Raw genomic sequence first — 24067 nt, 5'->3', positions numbered from 1 at the left:
AAGATTAGTTAGAAATTGACACATCACAATAATTTAAGGGAACTATATGTATGATTTTGTTTTTAATTCTATGACTATGATCTTAGTGTGTCCCCAGATATGTTCCAGTGTTCAAATCCGAGACAAAATAGCCACAAGATTGTCCACACATCTTGAAAATTATCTTTTTTTTCCTCATGTTTTTACCAGAGGTGGAAAAAGTACTGAAAAACTGTAATTAAGTAAAAAGATCTTTCCTTTGCTCAATTCCTAATCAAGAAAAGTAAAAGTAACCATCTAAAAGCTACTTTAAGTACTTACTTTAAAATGTAATTTGAGTAAAAGTTACTTAGTTACTTTCAGTAATTTGATGTAAAAAGAATGAGTCATAAACTTAATCCAGCGCAAGTTGTTTTTATCAATTTTTAGATGATACAGTGAAAATTTTGTTCAATGTAAACTTTGTACTTTTTAAAGACAACTGAGCTAAACCAGGACCAAACCAGGACTAAACCAGGACTAAACCAGGTCTAAACCAGGACTAACCAGGACCAAACCAGGTCTAAACCAGGACTAAACCAGGACTAAAGGGAGAATTACAGTTCTGCATCGACTCAACACACAATATCACCGTTGCCTTGTCGTCATCGTTTTTGATTTATGGATCTGTGTCGACACTAGGAGGCGAGGATTTAAACCTGGCGTTCGTGTAAACCACAGACTGTATGAAAGAAGTGGACTAAGTGAGTGTGAAGTCACCCAGTGTTCAGCTCCGCTCAAATGAGGCTCACGATGCTCACGGTTACAGGAGCGAATCTGGAGCCAGACTCTGTGTTATGAATAGGATTTTTTTTTTACATTTTAAGACCAAAATGGCAAGACTCACAGCAGCACTTACAGAGAGAGGAGCCACAAGATCCTAATGTAAGTCAGTTGGAGCCAGAGTCAGAAGGAGCCAGAAGAGCCTCCTGGAGAACTTCTTATTTGGCACACGGCGGCTTTAGCTATGTCCACTCATATATACAGTCTGTGGTGTATACCAGGGGTCGGTAACCGTAAATACAAACTGCACAGACAAATAATCCAGATTTAGACCTGGTATAAACCTGGTTGAGTTCAGGTATAGTCCAGATTTAGACCCGGTAAAGACCTGGCGAATTGAAGTATAGTTGAAACTTAGACCTGGTATACATCTGGTTAAGTTCAGATCTAGGCCAGATTTAGACCTGATATAGTCCTGATTGAGTTCAGGTATAGTCCAGGCTTAGACCCGGTGTAGACATGATTGAGTTCAGGTATAGTCCAGATTTAGACCTGATATAGACCTGGCTGAGTTCAAGTATAGTCCAGGCTTAGACCCGGTGTAGACATGATTGAGTTCAGGTATAGTCCAGATTTAGACCTATTATAGTCCTGGTTAAGTTCAGATCTAGTCCAGATTTAGACCTGGTTTAAGACTTAACATCTGTACTGTCAGGGTGAAACCTGTGTGGACTGAACACACAGCAACACTGGGGAAATGCTGTTCCCTAAACCCCCATGTGAACTCTGGTTGTAAAAGGATTCAACCTTTTATATGAAGATGAAATCTAACACCTAGTTTCACTGTTCAAAAAATATTGTTGTAAAATAACAGCTCGCAGCAACGTATTGGAAAAACAGAAAAGAATGGTGAACTCGTTAATTGTTGGACTATTAACTATAAACAATTATGAACTATGAATGAACCAGTTCATTTTGGAATTTGTAATCTGAACTTTGAACTAGTTCATGTAGAAAATGAACTTTCCAACAAATATCTGCTGTATTTGTTGCTCCACTGGTCCCTTTTACGACCAGCACACAGTGATTTGCCAAAGGACACAACAACAGGTTGCAGTTTGAGTCACTGCTGTCTCTCTGTGACGCTTGGTTTTCTCAGTGGTCCCCAATCCAACAACTAACCAGACCCAACCTGCTCAACTTCAGACATCACACGAGATCAGGCTTTCAGTTTGAAGAACCACTGGCTGTTGTTATAATACTTTGTACCACTAGGGGGCAGTATGTGACCACAGTAGAGTTTAATGCAGTACTTGAAGGGGGTATGAGCAGTTTGTGTCAGTAGGGGGCAGTATGTGACCACAGTAGAGTAAAGTGTAGTACTTGAAGGTGGTATGAGCAGTTTGTACCAGTAGGGGGCAGTGTGTACCTGAGGGGGGTATGAGCAGTTTGCAGGGCAGGGCCAGGGGGGTGATGGCGTGTTGGTACACCAGAGCAGACAGACAGCCTACATGGGAATACACAGAAACACAAAAATATATGATTTAAAAATATATTTAATACATTTTAAATATAAATAAGTGTGTGTGAGTTCTGACCGAAGTACGGCTCGTTGGGGCAGCCCTTCAGCTTGACTCCTTTGGGGCTGCTCTCGATCAGGAAGTGCCTCACCAGCTCATTACTCAAGTCTCCTACAAACACAAACACAAGGATTTAAATAAAAAAAGTATTGAAGTATTAAAAATAGTCATGTGCTGTAGCAATAGAACATAAAACAATAGAAAAAAAAATAATATATATATATATATATATAAAAATAAAGAAGCAATGCATAACTTTTCTGGTGAAGGTGATACTTATGAATGTTCCATAGTATGGCATTAAACTTAAGCCAACTTACAGGTCAGATCTGTGTAGAGGCAAGCCTGAATACATGGTTTTTCATAAAAAAAATATATATATATATATATATACATAAAACTGAATAAAATAGACAAATTTACATTTGGGTTTACAGTGCGGATGTGTGAATGTGTGATGATTGTGTGAATTGTCAGATTTTGTTGTTGTTCTCCTTTATTAAATTGATGCCAAGGAAATGTAACAGCATGATCAATAAAATAAATCCAAATAAAAAATCCAAATAAATATAAAAATCTAAATAAATATAATAAAAATAAATATACATATAAAAATACCTATAAAAATCAAAATACACTATTTTCCACACTATGGGGTGCACTTAAAAGCCTTAATTTCATCAAAAAACGACTGCGTGCCTTATAATCCAGAGCGCCTTGTGTATGAATTTATTGGGGTGTCTCAGTACGACTTTAGTAAACTACAAAGCCGCTCCACTTGCAGCATTACGGCTCCCATAGTCAGGAGCATCAGGAGTAATACAGACTGTGATTCCTTTTAATATCAAAATGCACCTGTCAAGACACACGCTTACAACACCCACTTTAAACTCAAGGCTGTTATAAAGTGAAGGTGTGAGCTGCGTGGGAGCAGTGGATGAGAGAAGGAGAACACACATTCACCAAGACAAGGAGACAGCGCCGAGTGACTTACGCCACGATTTGCCAACGGATCGTGGACGCCTGGACAAAGGATCAGTATCAACTGTGGTCCGAGCTTTCACCAAGACCAGAATCATCACTGAACTGCCAGAGAAGTTACAATTGAACAAAGTTTGACTGACTTATCTAACTGTTGTGTTTCATTTAATGCACCTTAAACCTAACCCTAAAATATCTGTCTCTGGCACTTTAATTTTCTCAAAACTGGATGTGTTTTATGTATTAATTCTGGTTGTGCTTAACTGACCTCGAACTGATTTTATGTGGTACACGGTGCTCAGAAATCTGAAACAATTTAGCGTCTCAGACAGTATTTTTTTTACGTGTTACAATTAAACAAAGTTGAGAGTTACTGTGAACGTGTTAAATAAAGTTTGACTGACTTATCTAACTGTTGCACTTCATTTAATGCACCTTAAACCTTAAACCTAACCTAAAATATCTGTCACTGACACTTAAAATCCTTCAATTTTCTCAAAACTGGACAGTGTGCCTTATAATACGGTGCGTCTTATGTATTAATTCTGGTTGTGCTTAACTGACCTCGAACCGATTTTATGTGGTACACGGTGCTCAGAAATCTGTCAAAATGTTTTAGTACGACTTTGGTAAACTACGAAGACGCACCGCTTGATGGATTGTCGGAGCATCACTGTTTGAACAATTATGACAACAATTATTTTGAATACTCAGACAGTATTTATTTATGTGTTACAATTAAACAAAGTTGAGAGTTATTGTGAACGCGTTAAATTAAGTTTGACTGACTTATCCAACTGTTGTGTTTCGTTTAATGCGCCTTATAGCCTGGTGCGGTTTATATGTGAAAAAAGTTCGAAAATAAACCATTCAGTGACGTGCGCCTTATAATCTGTAGTGCGGAAAATACGGTAAACATAAAAATAAATACATAAAAAAATGTAAATAAATGCAGGTACCTTTCTTGGCGGGGTGCACGGTGGGAGGGGGAGAGGCCACCTTCATGGCGAGCCCGTACGCTCCTTTAAACGAGTGACTGTCTCTGATCACGAACGCGCCGGGCTCCCTCTCCCTCAGCAGGGCGATGGCTGAAAACAGAGCACACACGGGACGTTTAAAGGTGCACTGCGGAACTTTCCTGCTGGAGGGTCCGTCAAATGATTTTCTCCATGGAGATGTCATTGCTTTGTTTGGAATGTCTTTAAGGAGACTAAACCGGACCAAGTGACTGTTTAATGTCACACTGTGGAACATTCCAGGCAGAGCAATGACGTCTCCATAGAAACAAGCAGATGACGGACACAGCGTCTGATGTGAACGGGGGCTGTTCTGAGTGAGATGGAACGGTTGACCAGGAGGAGGACGTGCACATGTTCCTAATGGGCTCCATGTGTTTGGAGCTGAGCCTCTGTGAAAACCCCACACACGATGATGTCATCCAGGGACACACTGTTCAAACAGCCACAAAGACCTGCTCTAGCCCCGCAAAGACTGGTTTAGTCCTGGTTTAGTCCTGGTTTTGTTCTGGTTTAGTCCTGGTTTTGTCTTGGTTTAGTTCTTGTTTAGTCCTGGTTTTGTTCTGGTTTAGTCCTGGTTTTGTCCTGTTTAGTTCTTGTTTAGTCCTGGTTTTGTCTTGGTTTAGTTCTTGTTTAGTCCTGGTTTTGTTCTTGGTTTAGTTCTTGTTTAGTCCTGGTTTAGTTCTTGTTTAGTCCTGGTTTTGTTCTGGTTTAGTCCTGGTTTTGTCCTGGTTTTAGTTCTGGTTTAGTTCTTGTTTAGTCCTGGTCTAGTTCTTGTTTAGTCCTGGTTTTGTTCTGGTTTAGTCCTGTTTTGGTCCTGGTTTAGTTCTTGTTTAGTCCTGGTTTAGTTCTGTTTAGTCCTGGTTTAGTTCTTGTTTAGTCCTGGTTTTGTCCTGTTTAGTTCTGGTCTAGTTCTTGTTTAGTCCTGGTTTTGTCCTGGTTTAGTCCTGTTTAGTTCTTGTTAAGTGCTGGTTTCGTCCTGGTTTTATCCTGGTTTAGTCTTGGTTTAGTCCTGGTTTAGTTCTTGTTTAGTCCTGGTTTAGTCCTGGTTTGTCCTGGTTTAGTTCTTGTTTCATCCTGGTTTAATACTAATTTAGTTCTGGTTTAGATCTAGTTTAGATCTGTTTTAGTCCTGGTCAGTTCTGATTTACATTTGGTTTAATTTTAGTTTAGTATTGGTTTAGTCCTGGATTAGTTCTGATTTTGTCCTGGTTTAGTCCAAGGTCCTAAGGTTGTATACTGGTTTAGACCTGGTTAAAACCTGGTTAAGTTCTGGTTTCATACTGGTTTAGTTCTTGTTTAGTCCTGCTTTCGTCCTGGTTTCTTCCTGGTTCAGTCTTGGTTTAGTCATGGTTTAGTCCTGGTTTAGTCCTAATTTAACTCTGGTTTGAGTCTGGTTTAGATTTGGTTCAGATCTGTTTTAGTTCTAGTCAGTTCTGATTTAGTTTTTGTTTAATATTGGTTTAGTCCTGGATTAGTTCTAATTTTGTCCTTGTTTAGTCCAAGAGCAGTCCTAAGGTTCTATACTGGTTTAGACCTGGTTAAAACCTGGTTTAGTTCTTGTTTAGGCCCAGTTTATTCTTGGTTTGATGAGTTTTGTTTTGTTTGTTTTTTTCCTTGTAAAGACACACTTTAGTCATAGTTTAAGCCAAGTTAAGACCAAAATACCTATTTAAGCCCTGGAATAGATTCAGTAGATTCAGTTTGGACCTGGTTGAGACCTGGTTTTGTCCTAATAAAGACCTGGTTCAGTCCTGGTAAAGATTTGGTTCAATTTGGGATCAATGGCAGTCCTGGTTCAGTCTTAATTTGACGTCTGTTTTCGTCGTGTTTTTGTTCAGATCTTAGTCTAGTCCTGCGTCAGTCCTGGTCCAGATCCTGGTTTAGTCCTTACATTGTCAGTAAACATTATAAAAACAAGGTGCATAATATGACGTCATTCACACTAAACCACACGATTCCATTTAACGTGAGATCATCCAAAATGTCGGTGGTGCAGAGGGAGAGGAAACAGACAGTTACTCGGGTTTAACTACAACCAGGTTCAATTAGAAACACAATGCTCTCATTCATAAATATTGTACCAAGGCAGAGGCTTTTTAAGAGGCCTTCATATGGACTTACAGGAACATGAGGGGGAGGAACCAGAACTGACGTCAAGTAAGAATGATACATCTAATCTCAAGTGGAAATCGAATATGTCACGTTCACTTTCAAGAGTTTTAGGATGTCACAACTTCAGCTAAAACAATATGATTTACAAATGTTGAACCTTCTCATTATTTGTTTGGGATTGGCTCCACAAACTTGGCTTGTTGAACTTTGTGACAGTTTTTGTTTCCTGTGGGAACAGAGATGTGAACTATAAACCACGTTAAAACATCTGCAATCAGGCAGTCACACAGTAAACTCCACCTGAGAATTCTGACCTGTCTCCAGCTCATGTTGAACTATATTAGTAGACATATATTAGACAAATACATAAAATACTGTGCACATTCTAGAATCACAGCCACACAGTATGTATGGTCTTACCCTGGTCTCTGGAGATCTCTGGTTTGTACCAGAACTTGGACGTGTCCTGGACAAACTTCACGTTCAAACGGCTCTCAGGACTGCCATCTACAGGACACATACATATTACACTTTAAAAACACGTAACACGCAACAAATAACACATAACAAAAACATTATCATTATAGAGACAAGTGTCTCAGAGCAACTGTCGAGCCTGCTAGGCCAGGCTTTATATATCAGTGTCTTTATTTACTTCTGCCCTAATCATACATAACAAATAATATACAATAATAATATAATATAATATACCTATCATATTTTGAAAATTTTAACCCCTTAAATGTCATTTTTGACAGCAAAAGTCTCAAATTATGTGCATGAAAAAAAAAAAAAATTTTTTCTGTATCTTTCAAGTAATTTTTATTAGTTTGTGTTGAGATTCAGGCTCCTCTAGAACACACCCATATCATTTTAACCTCAAATATCTGTCTCTGGCACTTAAAATCCTTTAATTTTCTCAAAACTGTACAGTGTGCCTTATAATCCGGTGCATCTTATGTATTAATTCTGGTTGAGCTTATTGACCTCGAACCGATTGTATGTGGTACACAGCGCTGAGTAATCTGTCAAAATGTTTCAGTACGACTTTGGTAAACTACAAAGTCGCACCGCTTGATAGATTGATGAAGCATTATGGCTGCTGTAGTCAGGAATCTTGTGGAGTTGTGTCCTTTAGTCTGACAGAAACTGACGCATCATCGCACAAGGAGCGAGCTGTTTTTTCAGAGCTTATAGTTTATGCAAATTTACCATGTGGTTTTAACATTTGTTTCTGTAAAACATAAACAAATGTGCACAAAGCTGCATTGAACACATTATTACTCAATGTATATTTGAGTTGTCCTCGAAGGAACAAAAAAAAAACAAAACACTTTAATTATCCTCCCACATTCACATTCATAATCCACATTCACCAAGACAGTGAGGCAACGCCGGGCAAATTATGCCATGATCTGCCAATGGATCATAAATGCCAGGGTTAAGGATCAGCCTCAAGTGTCGTCTGTTTGTTTCACTTAATGCACCTTATAATTCAGTGCACCTTATGCATGAAAATAGATGAAAGAATTCAACTTTATTGATATTACGCCTTGTAATCTGGTGTGCCTTACAGTACGAATAATAGGGTATATGGATGTGTTTGTGAAAAACATGCAGAGGGAAACTCTTTGTGCATTTGTGGAGGGAAAAATGTCTGTGCTTTTCTCTCAGTTGGACTTAAGAGTTCCGCTGTTGTGACACTTCGACCAATCAGCTTCAGTATTCGCTGGAAAATTCTGTTAGCCAGTTGACTTTATAGGTGCACTCTGAAAATAAAAATCCGATCCTTACCAAACATGTGAAACCTGGAGAAGTCGGACAGCGTGTGGAAGTAGCCCTGTCCCGCCGGAGTGCCCCCTGGAGCGGCCCCGTCCCTCCCGCCCGGGCTCCTGCCGTTCAGAGTGTTGCTGTAGCTCAGAGACGCGCCGGGCCGGTCCCCGCTCGACATGCGCCGCTTCTCCGGGAGCAGAGGCTGGAGGGCTGGGGCGGGGCTGGCCTGCCTGAACCCTCCCTCCTGCAGCCCGCCCGAGGACAGAGGGAAGCACGGGGTGGGGGGGCCCTGGTACCCCGACGAGCTGCTCTGACGCGACAGGTTACCGTGGCGGTCGGGGTCGGGGGTCGTGTAGCCGCTGTGCATGGGGTGGCGGTCCAGACTCGGGCTCCTCTGAGACACCTGCACACAAATCATACATTAGTCAGTCGAGTTAATGGAGCTAGTGTGATGAATAATATCTCTTTGCACTGAGATGGATGGAGGTTTGGCGAGGGAGTAGGTTTGGTCTCAGCTCAACTCTTTAGCAGATAACAGCGATGTAGAGGTTTGTAGCAGACTTCCCTTTGCTTGTTGGTGATGAGATATTTGTGAGATCATGTCCGTACTAGGGATGGGCATTCGATGAAATTTTATTAATCCATTGATGGGAGAATTATCAATTTTCGATTGATCATTAACGTTTTTATGTAAGTATCATCATTATTATTACTATTACTAATCTGCATAAATAAACTCAACTTTACAACATATAAACCATGACCACACAGAGACACATCAACCTGTTTGACATTATAATGTGTTTAATGCAGTTTTGTACGGAAGCCGTGAGATGTCACAACAAACGCAAACGCCGCAACAAATACAAATGCGACAACACGACAAAAACCCACAACACACCAAAAAAAGCCACAACGGAAATGAACACAGGACTCTATTTTAATGCAAGCGCCGCAACAAATACAAACGCCACAACACAAACGCAAATGCCGCAACATATTAAAAAGCCGCAACACATTAAAAAGCCACAATGAAAGTGACCGCGGGACTCTATTTATCGACGGGCCGATCAAGCGGCAAGTAAAGAAGAACTACAACGTGAAAAGTAAAGGAAACGTAAGTAAAAGTAATTTATTGTTTTATCATTATTAGAAACTTAAAACCACGTGGTTCATTTGCATAAACTAAGCGAAGAAAAAAAATATAAAAATGCTCATGTGCACTGATGCGGTTCAGCTTTTTTCGGACTAAAGGACATGACTCAGTGGAATATGAGTGTTCTCTCTGTGACAGAGGGGTGCTGATGCTGATGGTGAGTCTGTTCTGTGTGTTGCGATGTTTTCACAGATCGTACATGTGCAGGTTTAGCGCAGCTCTTTATGTTGCAGTAGCTGGGATACTGTGTAAACATGCACCACGACGAAACTGGGATACAGATGTGCATGTAAACACACTCACTGAGAGGTACAGTGTCTCCAAGGAGATGCCAGAGCCCAAACGTGGGACTGAGGCCGCAACTCCAGTGTTTGTGTCAGACGCAGCTTCATATCTACGCAGAGAAACCTAAATTCAGTTTGTCGATTAGAAATGAACGTAATCAACGAAATTCTTAATGATCAATTATCGATTAGTCGACTAATCATGCTCATCCCTAGTCCGTACATTTTTCCATGGAATATTGTCAGTAGATATGTTATTAGGTTCTTTTTTCAAACCAAGAGTTTGTTTTCATAGCTGACAGTTTCGACTGCTCACTAACGCTCCTCCTCAGAGTGGTCATGTGATGTCTACCTTATTCGTGGTGCATCTTATTCTTTCTTTCAGCAGTGCGAGGTGTGCTCCTTCTGGGTGATGTACGCTCAGGTCATGGACAACAATGTGTCAAGGAGTTCCGGAAATTAGAACAACTGGAATCAAAAAGGGCATATTTCCGTAACCATCTCCGATTCAACCTGTGTTGCCGGGACGAGGGAATTACACCTCACCACACCAGCTTGGACCTCAAGAATCCCATCCCAACCCAGAATGCGGAGAAAATTGTAAAAGGAGCACGACTCGCACTGCTGAAAGAAAGAATAAGATGCACCACGAATAAGGTAGACATCTTTGACCACCCCGAGGAAGAGCGCTAATGAGCAGTCGAAACTGTCAGGTATGAAACAAAACTCTAGGTCTGAATAAAGAACCTAATAACATAAAATATCGGAAGACCAAATGAATCTCATGGGAATATTGTCAGTAGAGTCGGGGTCTCACAGCGCACGAGTAGGGCTCCGTTTGGGAGGTGCACTTGTGGTGATAGTTGCTCTTTTTCCACGGCAACTCATTATAAGTCGAGTTTAACTGAAGATGAAGCCAAGTAAGTTCCTTTGAGAAGTTTTTCAAAGTTTGGTGCAGCGTCTTCACTCATGCTGCTCAAGCCGACATCTTCAGGTGCGGCCCTGTCCTGCCACTTCCCCAGTTTAGGCTCCTGGCTCCACTAATGACATCACTCACTCTGTTGCAGCCAATGAAATTGCGGCGGGAGTAACCCTGTCGTCATGTCACTAAATACGTCTCAGAATGTCTAATAAACAAAATGTGAACTAAAACGTGTTCAATTAATACTATGAAGTTTGGAATATATACCAGAATAAATAAAATATCTGAAAACATTTATTTTTGTTTATTCAAATAAAATGGCAAATATTGGTAGGGACTATTTTGTCTTCTCCAGATATTGGTTGTGACATGTCCCCACCGTCCCGACGCAAACCTACGTCTTTGAGATTTGGACAGAGAAAGTTCCAAGCCTTATTGTAGTTTTCATTGGCACTGTTTTTGCAAATTAAGTCAAACCTCATAGTTTAACTTGGCCTATACAAACCACAACTCTGATCATATGTATATTCATAAACATAAGATTTAAAGATTCGATCAGAAGTGCAATGTGAATAATAAAACAATAAAAGGTTTAGACCCTGTATGTACTTTAGACCTCTACAAACGTGTCCTGAAAAGCATAGAATTCTTGAACAAATTTTGTAGTCAGTATTTCCCTGCACTGAATCATAATTGTAAAAACATTTTTTTTGGTATGATGGTAACCAGTTTTGTGATGTTGTTTAAACACATTTTGATCATGCTTACTCTTGACTTTACTTTTGTTCAGACTCAGCACATTACGGAGACTGGTTTAGATAAAAAGTGCGTGCTGGGCAGAATCAAGACCAGTTAGTGCTCACGTCACAGGAGATGTCCTGTTCTTTAATCTGCACCAAATCAAACCTGTGAAAGCCTCCTGAGAGCCACTTTTATCCACTTTTTTGGATAACAGGACTAACTGGTATATTAAGCTTTTCCCAAATCCTGTATTAAGAAGGACAATAACGTCTTTCCCCTTGATAAAACATTCTCTTTATTCTGACTTTAAATCCTCGATCTCAGGAATCATTGCCAACACAGAATATATGGCTCTTTTCTGATTGGCTGGTGCCCAAACTTGCACTTCCGGGGTTCATTCAAACCATCTAGTGCAGTCACGTCAAACTCAGGCCCGGCGGCCAAATTTGGCCCATGATATAATTGTACGTGGACCCGCGAGATCATATCAAACATGTATTAGAGCTGCCCGCCGGCTACAGATAGACTATAGAGACATGATTTTTTTTTTAAATGTTGTTATTATTTTATGTTATGCTTCTTCTGGATCCAATGTTTACACAAAACTATTATTAAACATTTGTTTTAATAAAAAAAAGGTTTAACATTACATATCTTGACAGAAGAGAAAACATGCAGATGTTGCTGAATTTTTCAATAAATATTTAGTTTGGCCCACAACTTAGTCCCAGTTTTAAATTTTGGCCTCTGTGAATTTGAGTTTGACACCCCTGGTCTAGTGTATTCTGATTTCTGACCTAGTCGCTGGAGAGAAGTGAAATTGAGCAGAGTCACTAGGTCGCGCCAGCCTGGGTACTTGTCTAGTTAGATAAAAGAGGAATTTATAGTACACTGAGGAAACTCCGCTTTAGATTCACAGTCCACCGTAGTCAAATTTTTCGAGGTTTCCTAAGTTTTTAGGTTAACTTATTAGATTTTAAAGTGTGCAGTGGAATTGCTGTAGTCCAGTTTTAGCTCTGGAATAGTCCTGTTATAGACCTGGTTAAGACCTTATGGTTCTCAGGACGCCTTTTCTTTGGTGTGAAAAGTTTGCAAGCTGTGTCAGTCTGTGTTTGTGTTTTTGTTACTGAAGCAGATATTGTCTTTTGTCACTCACCTGTGAAATGGAAGGATGCCTCCCCAGCACAGGGCTGCTCTGGAGGGTCTGTCCGAACGACCCCTGCCTGCTCAGAACTGGACTCCTCTGGCTCGTTTGGGAAAGCCTGCGCCCAAACACGGGACTGCCCCCCACAACTATATTATCAAACCCATTGGACTGCGCAGACTGGAGCGATGGGTGCATGCCAGGGACCAGCCTGTGCAGAGGCTGGGGGCTCCCGTGGGTCACTGGCTCCAGGTTAGGGGGAGGAGAGTCGGAGTATGTGCCCAGGATAGCGCTCTGGCCCGGGTAAGAGACGGGAGGGGAGGTGGAGCCCAGGTAGGAGGGGAGAGAGGAGTCCAGGTAAGTGGGCGTGGCTTGGTGGAGGTACGGGGGTAACGGTGTTGTCCCGGGCAGGTAGGTGGGGGTGTAGGTGGGGGTGTAGTTTGGGGTGGGGGTCTGGTAGTAGCTCTCTGTGGTCTGGGAGCGGAAACCAGAGTCTGTAGTGGGCTGGGACGGAGTGCTGAGGCCGCTTTCAACTGAAGGAAGCTCCCTGCAAAACAAGACATGATCTTTGGTTAAAGGTCCTAAGTTACACAAAATGGACTCTTGTGACCTTTAAGTCGTGTTATAAAGTTGTTACCTCCTCAAAAACAGACCTGGAGTTGTGTTTTGTTTCATTGGCCACGTTTACATGAGGATTTTTAATTCCGAAATAATAATTCCGAATTAAGGTTTACATGGAAAACACGTTAAATCACTCAACGCTCAATGTCTGGGGGTGGGGAAGGTTCTGATTGGACAGAGACATGAACATATTTACGTCGACCGGAAGAAAACACACACTTCAGCTGCTACCGGATTTTCAGTCATCTCAGTTTGTCGTTACGCCAAGGACACAAACATGAGCCAAACTTTTTTCGCAGTCGTTCCAATGATAATTGTGCAGCAGCTGGAGAATTCTCTCATCACACTTTACGTCTGTCAGCTGAGGAGGAGAAGGGAAGAGCATCGGAGAAGGGAGGAAGAAGACAAACTGAGTCTGAGGCTCTCTACGTCAGCTCACTCTCACAAGCGGGTACTTTTTGTCTTTTAACCAATCGCTACTATTTGGTCGTGACGTATGTAATGCACTGTTAACGGGGCTAACTGCTATATTTTGCTTTTCCATAATCCCGTAGGAAGAAGGGCAATAATGTCTTTCCCCTTGATGAAATTCACCAAACATTCTCTTTATTCTGGGTTTAAATCCTCGATCTTGGTAATTGTTGACAACACAGAATATATGTCTCTTCGTTGATTGGCTGGTGCCCGAACTCGCACTTCCACTTCCATCTATTGTATTCTGATTCCTGACCTAGTTGCTAGAGAGAAATAAAATTGGAATAAATTAATTCGACTTTAAAATCGGAATAAACCACCCACTTACTTACTTCGATTTTTTTTTTTTCTTTAGAACATTTTAATTTTGTAAATCACATATATACATACACAGATTACACAATAAATCGTCAGACCAACCAAAAAATAATAATAATAATATAAGAGGCCATCAAGCGACATCTGCAAAGATGTATAAAAATTTTACATAAGGATTTGTTTTGATTGTAAAATTTCCACTTTTTCCAGTACAGTTCTCCTTTATCTGAGCAGTGTCTCAAGAAAAATTTTATTCACTCCATAACCTGAATTTCGTTTCGATTATTTCAACCCATTCTGAAACAGTAGTAGGTTTGTCCTGTAGCCGTTTTCACGTGATCGCCTTTTGCTGGATGCTTGTAGCATCTGAAGAAGGTATCGGTCTTTCTTTTTCAGCCCAGTTGGTATGTTTCTCAAATAAAACACACTAAAATTTTCCTCCATTTGCAGTCCTGTAATAACCTTAAAGTTTTTAATGGTCTCTGTCCAATAGGGGCGATCTTGGGACATTGCCAGAATATGTGAAAATGTCCAATCGGAATTAAATTTAATTCTGAATAAACATTTTCATTAGGAATTAAGTGTTTACATGATCTTCGGTTTACATGGTATTTGGAATTAAGGCCTGTCAGGTAAATATGGTAGCTCACACATACTTGAGTAATCCTGGTTTATTAGTCTGTCTACATCACCAAAGCTCAAAATGCTCTGTTCCACCTTGTGATGTCATGAATTGGTCTTTTGATGTGAGTCAAATTTTGAAAGCACAACTCCAGTTCCATGTTTCTGCTCAGGAAACAAAATGATATCAAAGTTCAGAAACTAGGGTAATATAGGCCCTTTAAAACAACATAGTTTCTATAGTTTGTCATTCTTGGACAACTAAAGGCAAGTCCTGCTGAAGAAAAGCTCTCAAAACTATTACATCTCTCTGTGGATCTGTCCCAAACTGCACTCACAAGACCAAGTCCATAACCTGAGAATGAGACAAACTTGGATGTGTCTCTATCTGCAGTTTAAGACTCTGGAGACACAGGTTCAGATGTGATTGCGGTAACTTTTTTTGAGTTTCAGATGTTATTGCGTTGTCTGGAATGTTTCACAGTATGGCATTAAATCTTTCTATCTTCATGGAGACCAAACCAGACCAAGTTACAGGTCAGATCTGTGGAGAGGTGACCCCGCTCACAGAGTGTTTATTTTTCTAGGTGTTTTTGAGCTATAAAACCATCTGTAATTTAATAAATGTAAAATAGAGCTGTTTAATGTCACACTGTGGAACATTCCAAACAGGTGACGGAGCCTCCACCAGGAAAGTTACATGGTGCACCTTTAAACACCAGATAATGTATGATACAGACTCCTTAAACCGTCTCAGACTCACCCTCGGATGCTCTGAATGGGACTGCTGCTGGACAGAGGCGGGTTCAGGGAGTGGGCGGGGCTGGGGCCCCGTCGCGGTTCAGTGCTGCCCCCTGGAGGAGTCACCCCTCTGGGTTTGGAGCCGGTCTCCTCTGATTGGCTGATGGGCTGTGCGGGGGGAGGGGGAAATGTATTAGATAAGTATGAGTAATATTGTATGGAGTAAGAAAGCGTTCAGAAGTATTTGTGTGCAGAGGATAGAAATGTGTGCATATTTGGCTGTAGTTGAGTTAAATATTTGTAAACTCTCACATGATAAAATAAAATCGTAAATAAAATGCATTTTGTGTTTTTTTTTATTTTTATCAGAATACAAATTGAAACGTTACGACATCAACAGTTACAATCACAAAAAGAAAATTTCTTCAGTGCGAATACGAATTCACAGACACAACTCGACAAGACCTCACAGGCAGTAGAAACATCAACTGAGAAGCCGCACTTTTGAGCTGCATCTGGACTGAACTCGGAGTAAAACAGGACTGAACCAGGACTGAACCAGGACTGATTGTTGGGATGGGCCCAGAGGTGCGCCCGTGTAAACCATCGGGTGATAGCAGGCAAAAGGACCAGCGCAGAATTCTGCACCCCTCAGGGAAAAAGCGCAGCAGTCACCCAATCGCGCTTTGTGGACACCCTGCTCCGTGGGCTCAGGGTTCTCCCTCTCTCTCAAGTCCAAAATTGGTCCTGGTTTACTCCTGGTTTAGTGATGGTTTAGACCTGATTCAGTTTTGGTTTAGTCCTGGTTTAGACTTTGTTTTGTCCTGTTTTAGTCCTGATTCAGTCCTGGTTTAGTCCCGGTTCAGTCCGTATGCGGCACTAAAGTCCAGCATCTCAATCGATGATTCTTCTGCCTGTGAAGTAGTGACGTATTTTTGACAGTGGAGTCACGTCTAAGTTCATATTCGTACTGAAGAAAGCCTGATCATAACTTTTTATTTCATGATGGCAATTCTTGATGTCGTTACAGTTCAATTCATATTCTGATGGATAAAATATGCACAATACATTCTATGTATGACTGGACTTATTCAAGAGTTTACGAAAATTAATTTTATACTCAACTACAGACAGAGCCGAATCACAACCTTACTCAGATTTACATATAAGCTCTTAATGTATTTCTTTGCCTTACCTGTGAAAACGGAGAATGCCGTTCCAGCACAGGACTGCTCGGTTTTTTGATGATCTCCTCTGATTGGCTGATGGGCAGGGCTTTAGCGATACTGCCCTCCGATTGGCTGACGCTCGGTGCTTTCGCCGCAGTGCCTGTAGTGTCCACCGGGGGACTCACGCTTCGAGGAGACGAGGGGGGCTCCGGGCCCGCTGCTGTGGCCGATCGAGCCACTGATTCGACGTAACTCCTGGGAGCTGGAAGAAGGATTGAGAAGAAATCATTAAAAACTTGTGACAAAATAACAAAATAATGCTATTGCCATGAATTTTTGTTTGTCTGATTTTAACTTCTGTGTAAGATTAGACAAATAAAATGACCTCTACCAGGAACTCAAGCAGTAGTAGTGCCGTATTTTTTGAATTATAAGTCGCACTTTTTTCAAGGTTTGGATGTTTCCTGCGACTTATACTCTGGTGTGACTTATATATTAAAATGTTCACAGGGAAGTGGTGAGAGGTTCTAGTCTTGTGTGTCAGTATCTGCTGCTCCTGTTCCTCCTGTACCACTGTCACTTCACTCTACTGCACATGTCTCCTGCAGAAAGAGCCTCTGTCCTGCTGCAAGTCATGAAATATTCAGCCGAAAATGATAACTGAGCTGCAGAAAGAAAGTTTGGAGTAAGCGAGAAACTTGTGAGGAACTGGCGGAAAGCGGTCACTGGAGAACACAGCTTCACGGCAACCAGGAGGATGCACCCTGCAACTTTACTGAAGTCACTAGATGGATGGACAAAGCCTGGACTTCAGTGACACCGAAACCATCCTGTCGGGATTCAGAAAATTCTAACTGGAACTGATGCTGAGTCTGACGACAGCTACGCGGGAGAGGAAGAGACGCTCTCTTTACCTCCGGAGGTTGCGGAGTTGCTCAAAAGTGACACCGAGGATGAATAATTCCCCCCCAAAAAGTGTGACTTAGATATGTTTTTTCTTCCCATTTTTTGGCTGGTACGACTTAGACTCTGGAGCGACTTATAATCCGATAAATGTGGTATTTAAATGTAAAAAGGCAGATTAAACTCACGATTCACAACTTTCATTTTCATCTTTATATATAATGTTTCCTTGTACGTTTTTCTGTATAAATTGTAATTTTTGTAGGAGCTCCCCCTGCAGGTGTAGTCTTGTGAGTGCAGTTTATGTCAGATACACGGGATTAGTGATTTGGAGTGAGATGGAGAGTTTGGTAAACTTGTTCTGTTCTGTTGTTTATTACTAGAACTTGACTTTTAAGATGTGATGGTTCCTGGTCTCTGATTTTATAAAATATATTTCCCTCAAAAAGTGCGACTTATAGTCCGGTGCAACTTATATATGTTTTTCTTCTTCATTACACATTTTTTGGCTGGTGCGGCATTCTTATAACCTAATACTCAATAAAATGTATGAAATATGATGGAAGTTGCTGCCAATCAGAAATAAGAAAAGCTGGCTAAGTGTCTTGCCCAAGGACACGATAACAAAATAAAAGTATGCAATGTTGTGAAGTTTAAAGGACAAATGTGCGTACTGATTGGACTACTGCCATCAAACCGAAATGGACAAAAGAAACTGAAATGAACATAAATGACTTTAAGGATGCGTTCACACAAGTCCTGGTTTGGTCTTGGTTTGGTCCTGATTTGGTTCTGGTTTAGTTCTGGTTTGGTCCTGGTTTTATTCTGGTTTGGTTCTGCTTTGGTCCTGGTTTGGTTCTGGTTTGGTCCTGGTTTGGTCCTAGTTTGGTTCTGGTTTGGCCCTGGTTTGGCATTGGTTTGGTTCTGGTTTGGTCCTGGTTTGGTTCCAAGTTTAGTCTCAGTGAAATCCCGATGTTGACGTGGTGATTGTGCAAGTGTGAACGCACCCTCAGACTAAACTGGAGATGGTTTGCTTGTTATGACTAAATCACGTAATCCGACTTCACAGAGGAATCTTACCTTCAACCCACTCACTGTCATCTTCTGCAGAGCGTTAGTGAAATAGTCAGAAGACACATGTGAAACAAAGACCACGGTATGTCTTTATCATCCTAAATACATCTTTCCAGGTCTATATTCTTCCCCTCTATGTTTGACAACCTTGAAAACCTTGCAATATGAATTCTCCAGATTTTTAAGACTTGTGAGAACGTGTGATGTTGTGCGTTGAAGTTAAAGCGTTGCCGGTGACAGGTCCGTCATGTGGTGCTGGTGTGGTTTGGGTGGTACCATCGCTCAACAAACCCAAACAAACATGGCAATACTGACTTCAGGATTATTTAGGCTTTTTTTTTGTTTTTTTGTTAATGTGCAAAGAGAAGCTCATTGTGCAATTGTGGACGCACTGCAAAAAAATTTATCTAATCAAGTTAAAGAGTCCATCTCATGCAAAATAACTGTTTTCACATTGTATCTTCTGCACAATTTGGGTTTTGGAACATCCATTACACAATAGTTATGAAATCGTACTGATTTCTTGGAGGCATCACAGACCAGGAACTATGAAAGGCCGACTATAGGTGAGTTTCATTGTTGATAAAAGAGGGCATTGCATGCTGGGAATTATTTTGGTCGGCGGGAAGAAACACTAATTCAACATGACGGATGGAGCGAGAAAGCACGTAAAGGATATTGATCCCGGTTATTTACCCACTCTAACGGCAGAGGACCCAAGACCATTTGACCAGAAATTGGTCATAAGCATTGATGGAGCCAAATCACCCTTTTCAACCCCTACAGAGCCTGGACCAAACCATCTTTCTGGTCAGAATCACCAACTACCTGGCCAAATATTCACTTTGGCGATATCCACAATGACTTGGTGGAAACTCCTGGGCCATTCACAGCAGAAAAGATGAAAACCTCCAAGAGTCTCGATGTGTTGTTGAACTTGTTGGAGTCCACGGTTTGTTAGGATCTTCTACGTTTGCTCTGTGAATGTTTGAAAGTCGTTTAATTCACCGTTAGCGGTTCTTTTCACTCAGAATACGAAAAAGACATTTTCCTTCTTCCGTGCTTCTATTTGTGCATCCGATAATGCAGCAGGAATTTACCATTATCTGGGATAAATACGCGAGGTTACACACTGTGTTTGACTGCTATCCTGTTTCTTGCCTCTGACCAAAATATTTCCCAGCATGCAATGCGGGCTTTTAATAACAATGATGTCAGCTGAAACTCGCCTATTGCTCATCCCCCCGCCCGTCCTGAGAAAGCACAGGCTCCGCCCTCCAAACGTAACGTAGGCGACGAGTGAGCCGCCCTTTCTCCGCCCATCTCAGGGAGGGAGGCGGAGACAGGCGTGCACCCTGATAGTGGTAGAAATAAACTTTTATTCATCATAGCGATACAGCGCGTTCAGCCACATGTGTTGACCCGGAATCAGACTTTGAGGAGCACGAAGCTCAAGCACCACGTCGACTCTGAACATTACTGATTGGTAAAGTGACAGTCCTTTTTCAAATGTTGTGCATGCATGACACCACCTTCCTCCTCCACAGCTCCCTCAGTAGAAACATCTCCTCCTGCCTCTTTACTCTAGAAATCACGCTTGTTTACAGCCAGTGCACGTTCAGAATTACTGTTGAAGTGACTTGTCTAGAAATAATTTAGCGACCGACACGTCAGTTTTTAGACCCTTTGTCTGCTTCAGTCGCACCATCGCTGGAAGGAATCTCCAAGAATCACCTCAGTTTGGCTTTGCTCCTTTTCTTCTTCTTTCAGCGACCTCAAAAACAGACTTTCTTTTGCGGCGAACTGGTCGTAGATTCTCGTCCGACGTCACAACAAACTTTGTGTGAACTGCGAGGAAGCTACAGTTTGAAAAAGCCTCTAAGAACTGCTGCACATAATCCCCGCACGCCGACGAATCAGTTACTCTAGAAACGTAGGGAGATTGATTGACAACTTAACAGCCAATAGATATAGAGCAGGGGTGTCAAACTCATTTTGGTCCGGGGGCCGTATCCAACCTACTTTGATCCCAAAGGGGCCGGATCAGAAAACTCATGTCATATAAACCCCAAAAAATAACAATAAGTTCAAATATTTGTGCAGAGAAACACAAATCTATTACAGAAATCCTTTTTAATTGATGAACTCTTTCTTATTATAATATTATAATATTATGAACAACCTGAAACTTTAAGAAAAATTCAATTTAAACACAATGTTTTAACATGAACTTGTATGTAAATAGGAATAAGTCAATTTTTCTTGGAAAATCCTGCACTCGGCTCCACTTTTCTCATTGGACATTTTTCTGATGAGGGTGTCACGGTCAACAGTCAAAACGATCGTCCTTTAAGAGCGTTTGGAAAGAGACAAGTCTTCATTTGTGCTGCTCTGGTGGGAGGGGCCACGTACAGAGACGCTGGAGACGCTGCTGTGCTAAACACCGCAGAAAATTACCAATATTTTTATAGAAAATATAATTAAAAATATTTTAGTAGAAAATCACCGAAGGGCCACATTAAAGGTCTTGGAGGGCCGGATCTGGCCCCCGGGCCTTATGTTTGACACCTGTGATATAGAGGGAGCCTTGTTTTCTATTGGCTGATGTTTATCTGGCCTCACTACGTCCACAGTTGATAGATTTTCATTCTTTTTTTTTTTTTTGGTCATCATAATTACAAGGCTGCTGCGTCTCTGTAATGGTATTTTAAACTTTCACTGACAATTTGAAACTAAAAAAAAAAAATCCTCCGTACAACCTTTAATAAACACTAGTAGATAAACTTATTATATCGTGTTACACTGCAGTGGAGAACAATGAGCTTATGCTGTCTCTTTTGTTTAGGTGTTCATGTGTTAATTGTCAGCCGATGCAGAGTGGAGGTGGTGGAGCGGGGGAGGGGGGCAGGTGCGAAGCGCTTTGTGCTACGTCAAACGCGTCATAGGTGTATCTGCCGCGTCATTGTTGTAGCAGCTTTAGTTCGTTGTCACGTGGGAGGGTGACAGAAATATGCTGCAATTTGTTAAAAAAACGCCGAATCAATCTAAAAACCACTTTGCCGAAATATACAAGGCCCACACATCACTCTTAGAAGGTAGAAATCTCTGAAAAGTTGATTTTGCATGAGATGGACCCTTTAAGATGACTTGAATTAAGAAAGTTTTATCATGATTTGAGTAAATTTCACTTGACAAATAAAATGATCTGCCAATGGAACAAGACTTTTTGTAGTTAAAATATGAACATACAAACTTTTTGAACTTAATATAAGAAACAAAACTGACTCTTGCTTGAATTAAGAAAAACACACTTATTCCATTGGTAGATCAATTTACTTAAGTAAGAAGAATTCAAGTTCTTAATTTAAGTCATTTTTAATTCACCTAGATATTGGGATGCACTGATATGATAGGTATCAGATATCAGCACCGATATTGAACATTTTGTTGGGTTGGATATGGGTTTGTAAGATATCGATTCAGCCGATATGCCATGTCCAATAAAGTCAATAAACTGGTGTAAAGAGGCGATTTGCAAACCAATTTTGGCCCAAAAATGTTTACACAGCGGTTCAGTAGCAAAACACATTTGAAATAAACTAAATGATGTTTTCAGTCTCTGCTCTGGTGTCGATTGATATCAGGTATTGGCACATACTTAAAGCCCAAGTATCATATCGGAAAAACAGAAAAACCTGGATTATCCTTTGGTAAAACGCTTGTTCTTTTTTCTCAGATGGTTTTAACAAAAGCAAATAATCTGATCCACGTGCAGCAGTGTTCCTCCCACACACAGAGAGCTTCACCTGAGGCTTTACTCTTCCACTTTGATCTGGGCTTCATGCTTTCTGATCAGCCAGTTTCTATTAAGTTTCCAACTCATACTAATCGACTCTGTGGTATATTGGTTAATAGTACAATAGCGAAATACTAGGGATGTAACGATATCCAAATCTCTCGGTACGATATTATCAGAATATGCATATGGGCCCGGTCAAGCAGAAGTAAACAACAAGGCCAAAAATTCAAGTTAATGCATCTGATATAAAAATGTATTGAACAGATACATATGTACTCTAGTTTATGAAACTGTTGACCTTTTTTCTGTACCATTTTTGGTTCTAAAGTTCCATATGTTTTAAACAGACCATGTATGAAACATGGAACAAAAATTATTTCCCAAATTTCAAAGACCTGCAAATCATGTAAATAAATGGATGTATTTCATCATATCTTGTGTTATTCCATCTTTGAACTGTTGATGGAGGTTCATGATTTAAAAAAAAAATGTATTTAAAATGATAAAAATTTGCTTGGAAGGACTGACATATTTTATAGAAATAGTTTCCTTTCATTTTGAAGTAATATTAAAGTATTTAGAAGAAAAAAGTTGACAAATGATGTAAAATCCTGCACCTTCTACTTGCTTGTACAATTAATTTTCCCTCCGTTACTTTTCCCTCCGTTACCATGACCTTTCTTAATAAAAAATCTCATGAGTCAAAAAGTAAGAGGTTTTTCAACCTAATCTTGTACCATATGGTAGAAAACTATATGAAGCAAATATTCAAACCAGTTTGTTAAGGATATGGAAGTGAGAACCAAGAGTTATCACTGTTTGGATTTACTGCCCAAAAAGTGCTGCATATTTCATTCCCTCTGTTACCGACATGAGTTATAAAATTTTTTGTCAACAACTTGAAAGAATATCACAGGTTTAACTTGACCCTGTTGGAGTGTAACTCTTTCCTACATTCTGATACTTTACTTATTTCAATAGTCCCTCTAGTTTCTGAATAAGAACTATTTGAACATAAAAAATCTGCCCCAGTTTCCCTCCGTTACCGCTTGACCAGACTCATATCACGGTAGGATATTTACTGAGATATTTTGATATAATTGTAGATGGGACTCTTTTTTGCTTTAAAAAACATTGACAAGATTTTGGTGTGAATTATTTCTGTCATAATCCCAAGAATTCAGGTAAAAAATATAACTTCATGTTGTCTGCACTGAAATGACTCATGGGATATGTAGTTTCTAAGCTGTTGCTGCAAAGGAACTTGTAATTCAATATATTGTGACAGTCCATGATATTATTGTGAGACTTTTGACGATACAATATCACGATGTATGAAGAATCCCTCAGTCGTCCAGGTAGAATCCAGGGCGAGGAGAAAAGTCTAACGACTCTGAAACTAGCACACACTTGTTTACAGTTTCTGTTTGTTACTTAGGCCTATTGACCTGTACAGGGGGTGGGGTCTAATTAACATAACAATTCATGGCCATAATGGAGCTTCCTCACCTCTGGACCTGACCTGGATACACCTGTTGTTCTCTTGTTTGTTCTGAATTAGGTTTGAGGATGGAGTTGTAAATAGGAGATAGATGGAGTCTGATCTCCATTTCTGTTTAGAGAAGGATTGTCTTTCTTAACAAAAATGGATTCTTTCACTCTCCTCTCAAACCAATTCTTTTCTTTGGCTAAAATCTGTACCTCGCTGTCCTCAAATGAGTGGCCCGTGACTTTTTAAGTGGAGATGTACAGCAGACTGAGGTCCTGTGTTGCTCTCTCGTCTGTGTTGCTACATCCTCTCACCTATAGGCGAGTTTCAGCTGACGTCATTGTTATTAAAAGCCCGCGTTGCATGCTGGGAAATATTTTGGTCGGAGGCAAGAAACAGGATAGC

The 24067-nt window shown here is 40.6% G+C and overlaps 1 protein-coding gene across 1 annotated transcript in view; it reads right to left on the bottom strand.

Annotated features, from left to right (window-relative positions):
- Positions 1–24067, bottom strand: part of LOC110168344 (tensin-1-like) — a 349684-nt gene that overhangs the window by 170 nt on the left and 325447 nt on the right. Inside the window, exons 22-29 of the mRNA XM_055153272.1 lie at positions 16424–16659; positions 15251–15396; positions 12466–13000; positions 8228–8609; positions 6854–6940; positions 4262–4390; positions 2340–2432; positions 2171–2248 (exon numbers count right to left, since the gene is read on the bottom strand). Coding sequence (XP_055009247.1) covers positions 2171–2248; positions 2340–2432; positions 4262–4390; positions 6854–6940; positions 8228–8609; positions 12466–13000; positions 15251–15396; positions 16424–16659 — 1686 coding nt within the window. The remainder of the gene's footprint in view (positions 1–2170; positions 2249–2339; positions 2433–4261; positions 4391–6853; positions 6941–8227; positions 8610–12465; positions 13001–15250; positions 15397–16423; positions 16660–24067) is intronic.

This window comes from Boleophthalmus pectinirostris, unplaced genomic scaffold, assembly GCF_026225935.1.
Source record: "Boleophthalmus pectinirostris isolate CB_2022bp ecotype Guang Dong unplaced genomic scaffold, ASM2622593v1 HiC_scaffold_1, whole genome shotgun sequence".
Taxonomy (NCBI): domain Eukaryota; kingdom Metazoa; phylum Chordata; class Actinopteri; order Gobiiformes; family Gobiidae; genus Boleophthalmus; species Boleophthalmus pectinirostris.
This window is presented reverse-complemented; position numbering and strand designations above follow the sequence as displayed.